The sequence below is a fragment of the Bos indicus genome, chromosome 10 (assembly GCF_029378745.1).
Source record: "Bos indicus isolate NIAB-ARS_2022 breed Sahiwal x Tharparkar chromosome 10, NIAB-ARS_B.indTharparkar_mat_pri_1.0, whole genome shotgun sequence".
Lineage (NCBI taxonomy): Eukaryota > Metazoa > Chordata > Mammalia > Artiodactyla > Bovidae > Bos > Bos indicus.
This window is the reverse complement of record NC_091769.1, coordinates 54,446,871-54,459,421: the sequence shown is the minus strand read 5'-3', so window position 1 is coordinate 54,459,421 and position 12,551 is coordinate 54,446,871. Positions and strand designations below refer to the sequence as shown.

The following is a 12,551-nucleotide window of genomic DNA, read 5'->3' as shown; positions in this document are numbered from 1 at the left end:
CAGGCTGTCTGGGTCTAGGTGAGTGATCACACCATCATGCTTATCCAGGTCAAGATCTGTTTTGTACAGTTTTGTGCATTCTTGCCACCTCTTCTTAGTATCTTCTGCTGCTGTAAGGTCCATACCATTTCTGTCCTTTATCGAGCCCAACTTTGCATGAAATGTTCCCTTGGTATCTCTAATTTTCTTGAAGAGATCTCTAGTCTTTCCCATTCTATTGTTTTCCTCTATTTCTCTGCACTGATCACTGAGGAAGGTTTTCTTATCTCTCTTCGCTATTCTTTGAAACTCTGCATTCAGATGGGTATATCTTTCCTTTTCTCCTTTGCTTTTAGCTTCTCTTTTTTTCTCAGCTATTTGTAAGGCTTCCTCAGACAACCATTTTGCCTTTTTGCATTTCTTTTTCTTGGGGGTGGTCTTGATCCCTGCCTCCTGTACAATGTCATGGACCTCTGTCCATAGTTCATCAGGTACTCTGTCTATCAGATCTAGTCCCTTGAATCTATTTCTCACTTTTACTGTATCATTGTAAAGGATTTGATTTAAGTCATACCTGAATGGTCTAGTGGTTTTCCCTACTTTCTTCAGTTTAAGTCTGAATTTGGCAATAAGGAGTTCATGATCTGAGCCACAGTCGGCTCCTGCTCTTGTTTTTGCTGTCTATATAGAGCTTCTCCATCTTTGGCTGCAAAGAATATAATCAATTTGATTTCAGTATTGACCATTTGGTCATGTACGTGTAACGTCTTCTCTTGTGTTGTTGGAAGAGGGTGCTTGCTATGACCAGTGCATTCTCTTGGCAAAACTCTGTTAGCCTTTGACCTGCTTTGTTTTGTATTCCAAGGCCAAATTTGCCCGTTACTCCATGTATCTCTTGGCTTCCTACTTTTGCATTCCAATCCCCTATAATGAAGAGGACATCTTTTTTGGATGTTAGTTCTAGAAGGTCTTGTAGGTCTTCATTTGAAAGTGAAAGTGGCTCAGTCATGTCCAACTCTTTGTGACCCCATGGACTGTCCATGGAATTCTCTAGGACAGAATACTGGAGTGGGTAGCCTTTCTCTTCTCCAGGGGATCATCCTGACCCAGGAATCGAACTCGGGTCTCCTGCATTGCAGGCGGATTCTTTACCAACTGAGCTATAGGACTGTTCAGCTACTTCAGCATTACTGGTAGGGGCACAGACTTGGATTACTGTGATACTGAATGGTTTGCCTTGGAAACAAATGAGATCATTCTGTCATTTTTGAGATTGCATCCAAGTACAGAATTTTGGACTCTTTTGTTGACTATGATGGCTACTCCATTTCTTCTAAGGGATTCTTGCCCACAGTAGTAGATATAATGGTCATCTGAGTTAAATTCATCCATTCCAGTCCATTTTAGTTCACTGATATCTAAAATGTCAACGTTCACTCTTGCCATCTCCTGTCTGACCACTTCCAATTTGCCTTGATTCATGGACCTATGCAATATTGCTCTTTACAGCCGGACTTTACTTCTACCACCTATCACAGCCACAACTGGGTGTTATTTTTGCTTTGGCTCTGTTTCTTCATTCTTTCTGGAGTTATTTTTCCACTCTTCTCCAGTAGCATAGTGGGCACCTACCGACCTAGGGAGTTCATCTTTCAGTGTCCTATCTTTTTGCCTTTTCATACTGTACCTGGGGTTCTCAAGGTAAGAATACTGAAGTGGTTTGCCATTCCCTTCTCCAATGGACCACATTATGTCAGAACTCTCCACCATGACCCGTCCATCTTGGGTGGCCTTATAAGGCATGGCTCATAGTTTCATTCAGTTAGACAAGGCTGTGGTCCATTTGATCAGATTGGTTAGTTTTCTGTGATTGTGGTTTTCAGCCTGTCTGCCCTCTGATGGAGAAGGATAAGAGGCTTATGGAAGCTTCCTGATGGGAGAGACTGAATGAGGGGGAAACTGGGTCTTGTTCTGATAGGCAGGGCCATGCTCAGTAAATCTTTAATCCAGTTTTCTGTGGATGGGTGGAGCTGTGTTCCCTCCCTATTATTTACCTGGGAGCCAAACTATGGTGGAGGTAATGAAGATAATGGCAACCTCCTTCAAAACGCCCCATGCACACACTGCTACACTCAGTGCCCCTGACACTGCAGCAGGCCACCACCGACCCACGCCTCTGCCAGAGACTCCTAGACACTCAGCGGCAAGTCTGAGTCAGTCTCTTATGGGGTCACTGCTCCTTTCTCCTGGGTCCTGGTGCACACAAGGTTCTGTTTGTGCCCTCCAAGAGTCTATTTCCCCAGTCCTGTGTAAGTTCTGGCAGTTCTGTGGTGGGGTTAATGGTGACCTCCTCCAAGAGGGCTTAAGCAATACCCGAGTCTGCTGCACCCAGAGCCCCTGCCTCTGCAGCAGTCCACTGCTAACCCATACCACCACAGGAGACACTCAAACACAGTTCTGCCTCAGTCTGTGTGTTGTCTCTGAGTCTTGGTGCACACAAGGTTTGTTCGAGCCCTCTGAGTGTCTCTGGCAGGTACAGGGTTTGATTCTAAACATGATTTCGCCCCTCCTACCATCTTTCTAGGGCTTCTCTGTGATTTCGCCCCTCCTACCATCTTTCTAGGGCTTCTCCTTTGCCCTTAGACATGGGGTACCTCCTCAAAGTTGCTCCAGTGCTGTGCAGCTGCCGCTCCAGTGCCTATGGTTTTGCTGGGGCTTCTCTGCCCTTGGACGTAGGGCTATCTCCTTATCCAAACTATGGGGGAGGTAATGAAGATAATGGCGACCTCCTTCAAAAGGTCCCTTGCACGCACTGCTGCACTCACAAAAGATGTTCTCTAACATTCTCTAACATTTACCACACATGGCGATTTCTCATCTCTTCAACTACAGTGTCCATCACATTAAGAAAAAAAAAGTGTTACATAAACATGACTAAATGAAATTTGTGTTTACTCTTGGACTAGATATTCCCAAGAAAAGATCTAAAATACCGAAATCAAAATGAATGAACCTACAGGAGGATAAACTCTTAATAGCAGTTGTCAATATACTCGAGTGTGAAAAGGGATGGAAAGGAGTCTTCAATCAATAAATTTAACACCAAGAAAAGTTGAATATCAAGTTAAGACAAAAACAGTTAAAAAAACTAATAACCAAGTATTACTTGGATTGAAGTTTGCCACTATTTTCAGAAACATCAGTGGCTCTCCACCAGGGGTGATTTTGCCTCCCAAAACATATTCTTTCATCAACACAGCTAGAAAACGGTGCCATTGGCATCTGGTATCTAGAAGCTACACATCCTATGTTATACAAGTCAGCATCTGCAATGAAGAATTACCGAGCCCCAAATTTCAACTGAACCAAGGCTGAGAAACCCTGAGAAATGTAATCAATTAACTCTCTCTCTATATATATATATTTGGTATACTGGTGGAGTTGAAGATCCATTCTAAATACTACTAAATCATATTCTCAGTAGTACTAAAAAGACTACCAAAAGAAGGTGGGGGGGGCATTTGGGGGGATTATCCCAAAGGAATATGATTTACTTAGAGAAAGATGTCTATATAAAGCAACATCATTTTTTTTAAATGTCACATTGTTCCAAACAGGGATTTACTATAGTTTCATAAAACAAAAATTTTAAAGAAAATTTTATTTTCATCAGTCTTAAAAATTAAGTCCAGCAAGGATACAAGTTTGAAACCAGGACCATGAACAATGATTGCACTCCCCAATAGTTACTTGATTAATCTAATCACTACACATATTAAAGCTATAAAATACACACACACATACACACAGAAAAGGCAAACACTCCAGAAACTAAAAAAAAAAAAAAAATTTAATTCATACCTTCTGTTCAGTCTGTAAGAATTTGGCTTTTAAAGCTCATCAAAAGCAGTTTCTGAGAACCAGAGGTTTAAAAAAAGAAAAAAACAAGAAATGTAGAAGTCAGGAAAGTATTTGTCAGATTAGTGTCAGAGACCTTTGTGAGGATGACGCCTTTATCCTCTGTAATACATATCCCCAAAGCAGTTCACTTGGCTTCAGAATTATAGCCACTGAAGGTAATTTGGTACAGTTTTACCTTTTTTGTACATCACTATTGTCCATTGTTGACTGTGAACTTCCTCTGTGCCAATTATCATGTTAGGGTAACTGTCAATTCTGCTTCAATGATTACAACCATATCTTCTTCCTCTCTTATGTACTAAGATATATAGGAAATGATGAGTTTTTAAAATGTTTTAATAAAGAGTCTGAACACCATAAACTGTCAGAAGTACTAAGATAGCCCTGATTGACAGGAAAAAGCTTATATTTGTGGTATAATTTTTAGAATTTTTCTTAAAACATCAATAATCAGATGATTGTAAAATGCAAGTATAATCCTCAGCAAAATGCTTGACTTAACATTATTGATTATTTTCACATTAATAGTAATTGCCAGTTTAAAAGCTGAAAGTAAATAACCTTAATTGAGCACCTCTGCCAATGAGAGAGAAAAAATCATGTCTCAAAATTGTAGTCAAGAATATAAAAGTTTTCAAAAAAAGTAACCTCAAATACATTCATTTATTAATTGAAATACTCATTCAACCTAACACGGCTGCTTAAGAGATTTGTTTTCTGCTATTCTTTTAAACTGCTCTGGACTTCATCAATAAGCCCAGCTGTTAAATTCAGGGGAAATGACAACAAATGCTCAGACAAACAAGTGCTGAGAGTGAGGGCCTTTCTTTAGAATAATCAGAGCTAGTTGACACAGCAGGGCCATACCAAATGCCCGTCAAAATTCCATTAAGAAGCTTGACAGAAATAAACAAACACATTTATACATCTTAAACCAAATTATATTTCTATCCCTCAGTGGACTCTGCTTCACTGAAAAATAAAAACTCCGACAACTTTGAAAAATAGTGAGATAGTATTACAGGTTTCTGAAAATGAGAAATGATCCTCAATAATCAAGTGCAAAGTGGGAAAAACTGGTTTCATCACCCAGAGATTACAGGTACCTGATAAACCTTTTAGGCAGACAGACTTTAAGAACCAAGTGTTATTGTAAATAAGCCTGTAGAACTACATGTGCTTTTACTTCCCTGCCTTAACTTAGACAATTTTAGGATGGTCAGTTTTTAATTTAAACATGTACTTTTCAACCATACCACCCTCTCTTCTATTTAAAGATGATTTTTCTTGGATCCCAGAAAGCACCATCTGAACCTTATCTACAATGCTGGCAGATTAGGCTCTCTAAATATCTCAGTTTGTCTTATTTTTCCAAAATCAAACAACTTTTGCTTTTGTGCTAGCACTCTAGAGTTAGGACAAGTAACTGTTAACAGCTTGATTTGAAGTGAACATGCACACAGGTAAGAGATGTTATCCTTTTTACAGCATCTACAAATCTCACTAAGTGTCAATGAAGCAAATTCTTGCCCATCTGGGGTCGAGGATGATGAATAAAATTCAAAATTTAGGCTAACAGGTTCATAGTTCTTATCTTTCTCTTTTCAATATACCACCCACCTTCTTTTCTTTCTAACAAGACTTCCAATGTTTTGAATATATTTTACCTTCACATTTCAAAGATCAGCTTTGAGTGATAATTTATGTATTACTCTTTAAAATAGAAACCACACTCATAGAACAGTTTTTCATTAATCTCACCAAAAAAATGTCATTTCATCTGAACTTAAACTGAAATGATAAACATGTTATTCATTGAAAACAACCTACAGTCTTTAAAGAAAAACAACTACTGCTATTAGTTTTATGGATGCTAAAACTAATCTCAAAATTTGGGGTGGGGGGTGAAATCCATCATAAAGTTGTAATAATTCCTATGGTCTTCCAGCTACAAATGCTCACTTAAAATTTATTTCACACCCAAGTGAACAGTCGTGAAAAACCCAGCAAATATAAGTCAGCTTTATGTCAGCTCTTTCCCTCCATCCTAAGACTCAATTTCCACCTTTTATGGAAAGGAAATAAACAACCAGCTTCCTGTTCAATCACTAGCTTACCGCCAGTCTCTTAAACATCACAGAACACAACCCGCCTCCTCCTTTACTTCTCTCAAATGTCTCTTATCTTAATTTAAACTTGTTGAAATATGAGACCGTTTTACCACACTAATGCTTTTCTATGAAATTTATCTTACTTACTTCAACATTTAGAATGTAAGAAATGTCAAGATGTCATAGATTATTTCTTACTCCTAAAATATTTAAATTAAATTATTTATATAGTGAAGACTTAGCACCTATGAAAGTGAAAATTTGATCTGCCAAAAGTTAAAAATACTGAAATTTATAGGTAAAGGTTGAATCTCCTGTTCCTACTATTGTATACAACTGGAAAAAGAGCCCTCCACATCACTCCCTTTTCTATTCTAATTACATGAAAATGTAAAATGGCTAAAATAGCTATCAATAAAAAGGATTAACTTAAAAAAAAAAAACTAAATATTACTTTAACCCTATACTTTCCTTTAAAAATGGGATGCTTTAGAAAAGCTAAGTTAGACAAATTCTTTTGTGCTTGGATGAACAGGAAAGCAAAGCCTCCAGGCCTTAGGGGAGGAACCTTGTCCCCACAGCAGGCTCTGATGTGCCTGGGAGATAAGGCTCCACAGTGACACTTAAGGAAAGGCCTGCTCACATTTGAATTTCTGCATTCCTCAAGAACAATTCCTGGCAATAACTAACTTTGCAGAAGAGCTACATGAAAGCTTCGGCCAATGAATGAGGGTCATCTGCTCTTTATCACAAGGGTAAACCTCATCCTGGCCAGTTTCTAACCTTTTAACCCTGTGAATTCCTAATTTACACATGAATAATGGAATTCTTGCCTAGAGTGCAACTTTCAGCCTCTAGTTCCTAAGTTTAGAAACCAAGACTTTATTGCCTGTGTTAAAAATCTAAAACTTGTACCGATTAAAGTTTTAGATTTCCAGGTGCTATATTTATTACACTTCAGAACTAAATGATATGCTTGGCAACAAAACCCTTGACCAGAAAATAAAAAGAACATACTTGCACCCCGCTGCTATCAATAGCTAGGAGAGAGCCAGCCTTAAAAAAAAAAAAACAGAATGTCCACTTAATGCCTATTCTCTTCTTGTTTAATATGTATTACATCTTCACCCTAAACACAGGATAAAGTCATCCAAGCCTACAATGTCATTGGACACTGCTTCTCAGATATCAGAACTGACTTCGTAAATTTTAAATCTCTAAGAAATTTCATATTTTAAGGAAAAATCTAAACTCACTAGGCATATCTTACTTTAAATCTATAATAACTTAATGCACTTTCTGAGCAGAGTACCTCCTCCAAGTTAATAAGATGTGTACATATGAAAAGTGTGGTTCCTATAACTAACATATTATAGTTGATATTTAATAGCAAAGCAATGTTCTACATAGTTTAACTAGAAAGGTTTTTTTGATACTTAAAATATCAAAACTACTTCACCACCAAATCCTTCAAAATATTTACAAAATATTTGTCATTAATAATTTTTATAAAGATAAAAACCTAAGGCTACTCAAAAGCCAATACAAACCTTCGTTTCACTGTTACTAACACTGTTAGTTACTGTTGTTAATACTATTGAGACTATTTATGAAACCTGAAAGCTCTGCATGTTTTCAAAGCATTTCTAAGTGTCCTAGAATTGGCAGGCTGCTAAGGAGGTCCTGATACAGAGTGGTCATGACAAATCTTTCAGAGCCATCAGTCCCCCTCCACCTTTCCACCCTGCCCCTTCTCCTTAGCAAAGTAATACAAGTTACAGTTTTTGGACATGAAAACACAAGATTCCACAAACCCAAAAAGGTGAAAAAAATTACAACTTTATGGAACAATTAGACAAAATTTAAATGAATAAGACATAGGCATAAAAAGCACACTATCCTGAAAACAATATGGTAGTGAAAAACCATTACTCAACAACAACAGCAGCAACAAATGATGATTGACCAATGATCACAGCAAAAAAAAAAAAAAAGGCAAGTTTATCAGACATTCTCTCAGGCTTATTAGAATTGGAAATGTCTCTACTTTCCTGACATATTTCAATACAAAAAGATCTTCGCTTACAATTTATTTTCTACTATTAATTATTATTGCGCAAATAAGTTACTAAAATAAAGGTGGCATAAATACGGACTATTACAATAAAGTCACCTAGGAAACCCCCACCAATAGCTTCCTAAATTTCAACTTGTGGAGACCTTGAAGAAACTATTTCCTGAAGATTATGACTTTATCTCAAGAGCTCCCTCCTTCTAGTGTTCATCTTGTAAATGATCAATTTGTAGGTGTAGAGCAAAATCTATCTTTTGTGGATTAACAAAAACATGTGGATACTATGCCTGTAAAACTGTTTTTAAGATACAGTTGTGTTTTAAATTCTGTCTATTGTAATCTTGAGTACTGGGTGTGGGATCACCTGAAGAGATGGAAAGCTTCGGTGAAAACAAGGAGTTCTCTAACTATCGTAGGCCCACGTTTACACTCAACGGTTATCAGGGCAACCACCAAGCAGTGGGTCACTTGGACAAATGGTTGATCTGATGGGGTTGTTAATACAAAGGAAATCATTAGACAGCAAACTTTATGACAACTGAGAAAAAGTGGGCAGATCTGGTTTAAGTCCATTAGGCATAATATGGAAATGGCCTTAATCTCTTTCTCTCCCAGCAGGAAAAGCCTACGAATACTTCAAAGGCTTGAGAGTTACTGACCAGTGCCCTCTCTTTCAATTAAAAAGCAACATGGGTGATCTTAAAGCAGTCAGAGAACTGAAAGGTTGGGTTATATGGAAGATTTAGGGTTTAAGGACCATTTACAAAGCAGAAAACACTGTTTATGATTTTCAAAATTTAATTATTAATTTTAAAAATGAGATTTTAGACAACCTTTGTTGTGTTGACCAAATTTTCACCAACTCTTTTCAGAGTTTGAAGTGTTTATTCATATAAAGTCACCTCTACAAGTTCTGGTGTTCTAAACGTAAATGTGACTTTTGTTCTCACTCATTCAAATTTATACACGCATATATATTTTCCCCTCAGATTTTTTTGCAGGCCTTAGCATCAACTATCTCCAGGAAAATTCCTAATGTATGATTTTTCAGGTTAGCATATTAATGAAAATCAAAAAAACATCAAAATGTAGCAGTGAAAAACATCACAACAATCAAGAACTTAAGCACTTACTTGATAAAGTAAGATGAGCTTTTTGACTAAGAATGGCTCCATGTCTGTTCATGGCCAAGCACTGATAAAATCCTTCATCATACTGCTCTCCTCGCTTGCCTTCCACCTCACTGATGTATAAAGAGCCGTTGGACAGAACCTGGATCCGCTTATTTTCAGACACTTTGGCTCCATTTTTCAACCAAGTGACCTTAATAGGAACTTCTCCATGAGCCTGGCAATCTAAAACGACTGGATCCTTTCTTGTAACAGTTATATCCTGTGGTTCTTTTATAAAAACCAGTTCACTAAAGCACCATACTCCTACGAAGAAAAGGGGGGAAAGTCATATCCAGAATTACAGGTGTAAAATCATTTCTTAACACAATTGTAAAACACATATTCAGAGTGTCATGGGTCACAGTTTAACAAACCAGATTAGTTAACTGACAAACACCTTAATAAACCAATCTAAGTTTCAGCAAACCTTTTCAACAAATCAGATAAATCTTTTTACAACATCTTACACTAAAAACCTCGGGAAGATTTCAATAACTTTTCATCCCTTTTAAGAATTCTGTTCTCAAGTGCCCTGCTAGAGTTTCAAAATCATCAGGAAAGCTCTTGAGCAAAAGCTGTTTGCTACTTTTACAAGCTTGTCAAAAAGATCTTGAACAGAGTAAGTCGTAAAAGTCTAATTTTACAAGAAATCATTAGCAAAACTCCAACTCTGTGAACAAGCAAGTTTATTTCCTTGTCCCTTGAAGAGTTTTTGAAACCCTTGGCACCTAGTCCTTTGGGAAGTGCGTTTTATCTTTTGCGACAAATTACAAGTTCGCACTTTTATACCTGCCCTTTAACAGCAAAGATTCTGTCTCTTCTTGAAAGAGACCCATTTACTTAATTTCTGCAGAGTATGGTAAGGTATTTAAAGGACAAACAGTTGACTCTGAAATGCTGGTAACTCTTGCTGCTTGTACTCAGTGGGTGATCGGATTAGGAACCTTCTATTTTTTTTTTTTTTTTAGAACTACCAACTGTTGGGGGGGGGGGAGGGGAAGTGTGACTAATTGGTCCTTACTGTCTAATAGAGAGAGGAGATTGCTTAATCAACCAATACACATTTTTATCAGAGCAGAGGAAAGGCTTTATTCTAAGTATACACATCGGCCCAGGTCCCCGCCAGAATAAAGCATCCGATGACCAACTAATACCCTGTCACCTCCTTCATTTAGCGCAAAGGTCAACTAAAGTCTTGCATACTGACTGGGGCCGAGTAGAGTATTAGCGCCCTGGAGCAGGGTCGGGCTGGGGAGGGGTGGGTGTGCATTTCATATTCCTTCTGATTGTCTTGATTTCACAGTACCAATCTACGGACTGATCTGTTTCTCATCAAGGCAGGTCCTCCAAACCTCACACACCAGTCACGCTCCCACGCCCGGGCTGCTGACTTCTCCTAATGGATGCCCAGGGCGACAAGAGCGACCCTAACAGCCCCGCGCAGCGAGGACCACTCCGGAAGGCGCCCGTTGTGTTTCCGAGTCACATCTGACTTTGATCCTTTTCTCATGCTAAAAGAAAACTAACTCCTCCTGGAGAAGAGGGGTGTGGTTAGAACACCAAAGTCTGGGGTTTGTAACCTGTAAATAAATAAAAGAACCCATTCTTCTGAACACCTCTTCTCCCCGCCCACCCCCCTCCACTTTACACTTCTTAACCGTTTGGGGATAAAGCAACCCGGACACACACACACACACACACACACACACACACACAGCCAAAAATTAGTTCATTCAAGTTTGCGCAAGGCTAACCCGGAGTTTGGAGGGATCTTTACATTCGTGCACACCTCAGATCCTGCCCCCAAATACCTAGCTGAGAGAAGTAAATCCTACTTTGATACCTTCCTCCTCAGCTTCGGGACACTTCTTCCTCCCCTCCGGGGCACAAATGGGCCACAAAACTTCCACTCTTCTCTTTCCAATGCCACCCTTCCCGTCTCCTCCTCATTCGATCCGGTTCCGGGAAAGTGGGAGCACTTAGGGGTATGACCTGGGCGCTGAGTTCACCTAGTTTTTCCCCCGCCCTAAAATGTGAAGCAGCCCCCACTACAAACCCGGGAGCCGCGCGGAAAAGCGGCGCCCCCCTGCGCGGCGAGGCTGCCACTAAGGAAACAATATAAATAAAGCCACGTGCGGCTGCTGCGGCCCAGGCAGACAGGCAGGCGGGCGGGCGGGCGCGCGGTGCCCGGGCTGGGCGCGGAAGCGAGGACACGGCCGGAGCGCGGACAATGGCACGAAGAGACAGGGGCGACAGTGGACAGCGGGCGCCGGCCCCCAGCGCGCGGCCGGGGGAGCGCAGCGAGGAGGGGCGGGCGCTGCGAGAGGCGGCCACCGTCGCCCGCGCCCCAGCAGAACCCGCGCGCACCTCGCGTCCCAGGGGCTCCCGACTGGCTGCAGGGAGGGGGCAGAGGCCGGGGGTCAGCGCTCCCGCAGAGGACCCCGCCGCCTCCCAACGCACGCACCCCTTTGCCTCCTTCCCCAGCCCGCTCGCGCCCGCTCACTCCCCACCGCCGCAGAAGAAAGCGCGCCCACCTGGAACGCGGCCGAGGAGCGGCAGGAGCAGGAGCGCGCCGAGCAGCATCCCTGGCGGCCGCGGCCGGGCGAGGGGTCGCAGGGAAGGCGCCATTCAGCGGGGCTGCGCGGGCATGCTCCCCCGGCGTCCCTCAGCCTCTGTCCGCCTGCCAGCCCCCAACTCCGAGCCCTCTTGGCGCGGCGGCTGGACACACGCAGCGTGCGTTTCCCGCTCGGGTACCGGCGTGGCGTGGCGTGGCGTGGCGCGGCGCGGCCGGTGTCTGCTCTCTGCGGGAGCGCGAGGCCGGCGCACGGACACCCGCTCGCAGGAGGCGGGGGGCCCGAGCGTCCGGCCCGGGGGCGGAGTGAGGCGACGGCTGGAGGGGGCGGGGGCGGTGGAGTGGACAGCGCCGCTGCTGCTGGCCTGGGGACTACTTTCTACATCTGGCCCCTGGTCTGAGGACCGCGAGGTCGGTGCGGCCGCGGAGGGAGACGCTCCCTAGGAGGGGGCCCCGTGGCCGCCGGGTCGTGGCCCCGGGGGGAGGGGACGGGCCCCGCCGGACAATGCACCTGGGGGTCAAGCCCCGGCTGAGGGTCTCAGGCCCGCTTCCCCGCCCCCTCTGGCTTTCCCCACCACCGTCGAGGACAGAGCCATAAAGGCCAAGCCTCCCGGCCGGGGCCAGGCCCAACCCAGGGCCCCTCTTTCCTCCCCAGACCACCCCCCTTCACTCCTGGGCTTGTTTAGGATTCGGGGAAGGAGGAGGCGGGGTGGCGGAGGGAT

General features: G+C 42.3%; 1 protein-coding gene across 1 annotated transcript in view; it reads right to left on the bottom strand.

Moving 5' to 3' along the window:
• The window catches only part of PRTG (protogenin), a 152,697-nt gene extending 140,420 nt beyond the window's left edge, over window positions 1-12,277 (bottom strand). The window contains exons 1-2 of the mRNA XM_070797501.1: window positions 11,792-12,277; window positions 9,219-9,521 (exon numbers count right to left, since the gene is read on the bottom strand). Of these exons, the coding sequence (XP_070653602.1) occupies window positions 9,219-9,521; window positions 11,792-11,885 (397 nt within the window). The 5' untranslated portion in view covers window positions 11,886-12,277. The remainder of the gene's footprint in view (window positions 1-9,218; window positions 9,522-11,791) is intronic.
• Window positions 12,278-12,551: the final 274 nt, after the last annotated feature.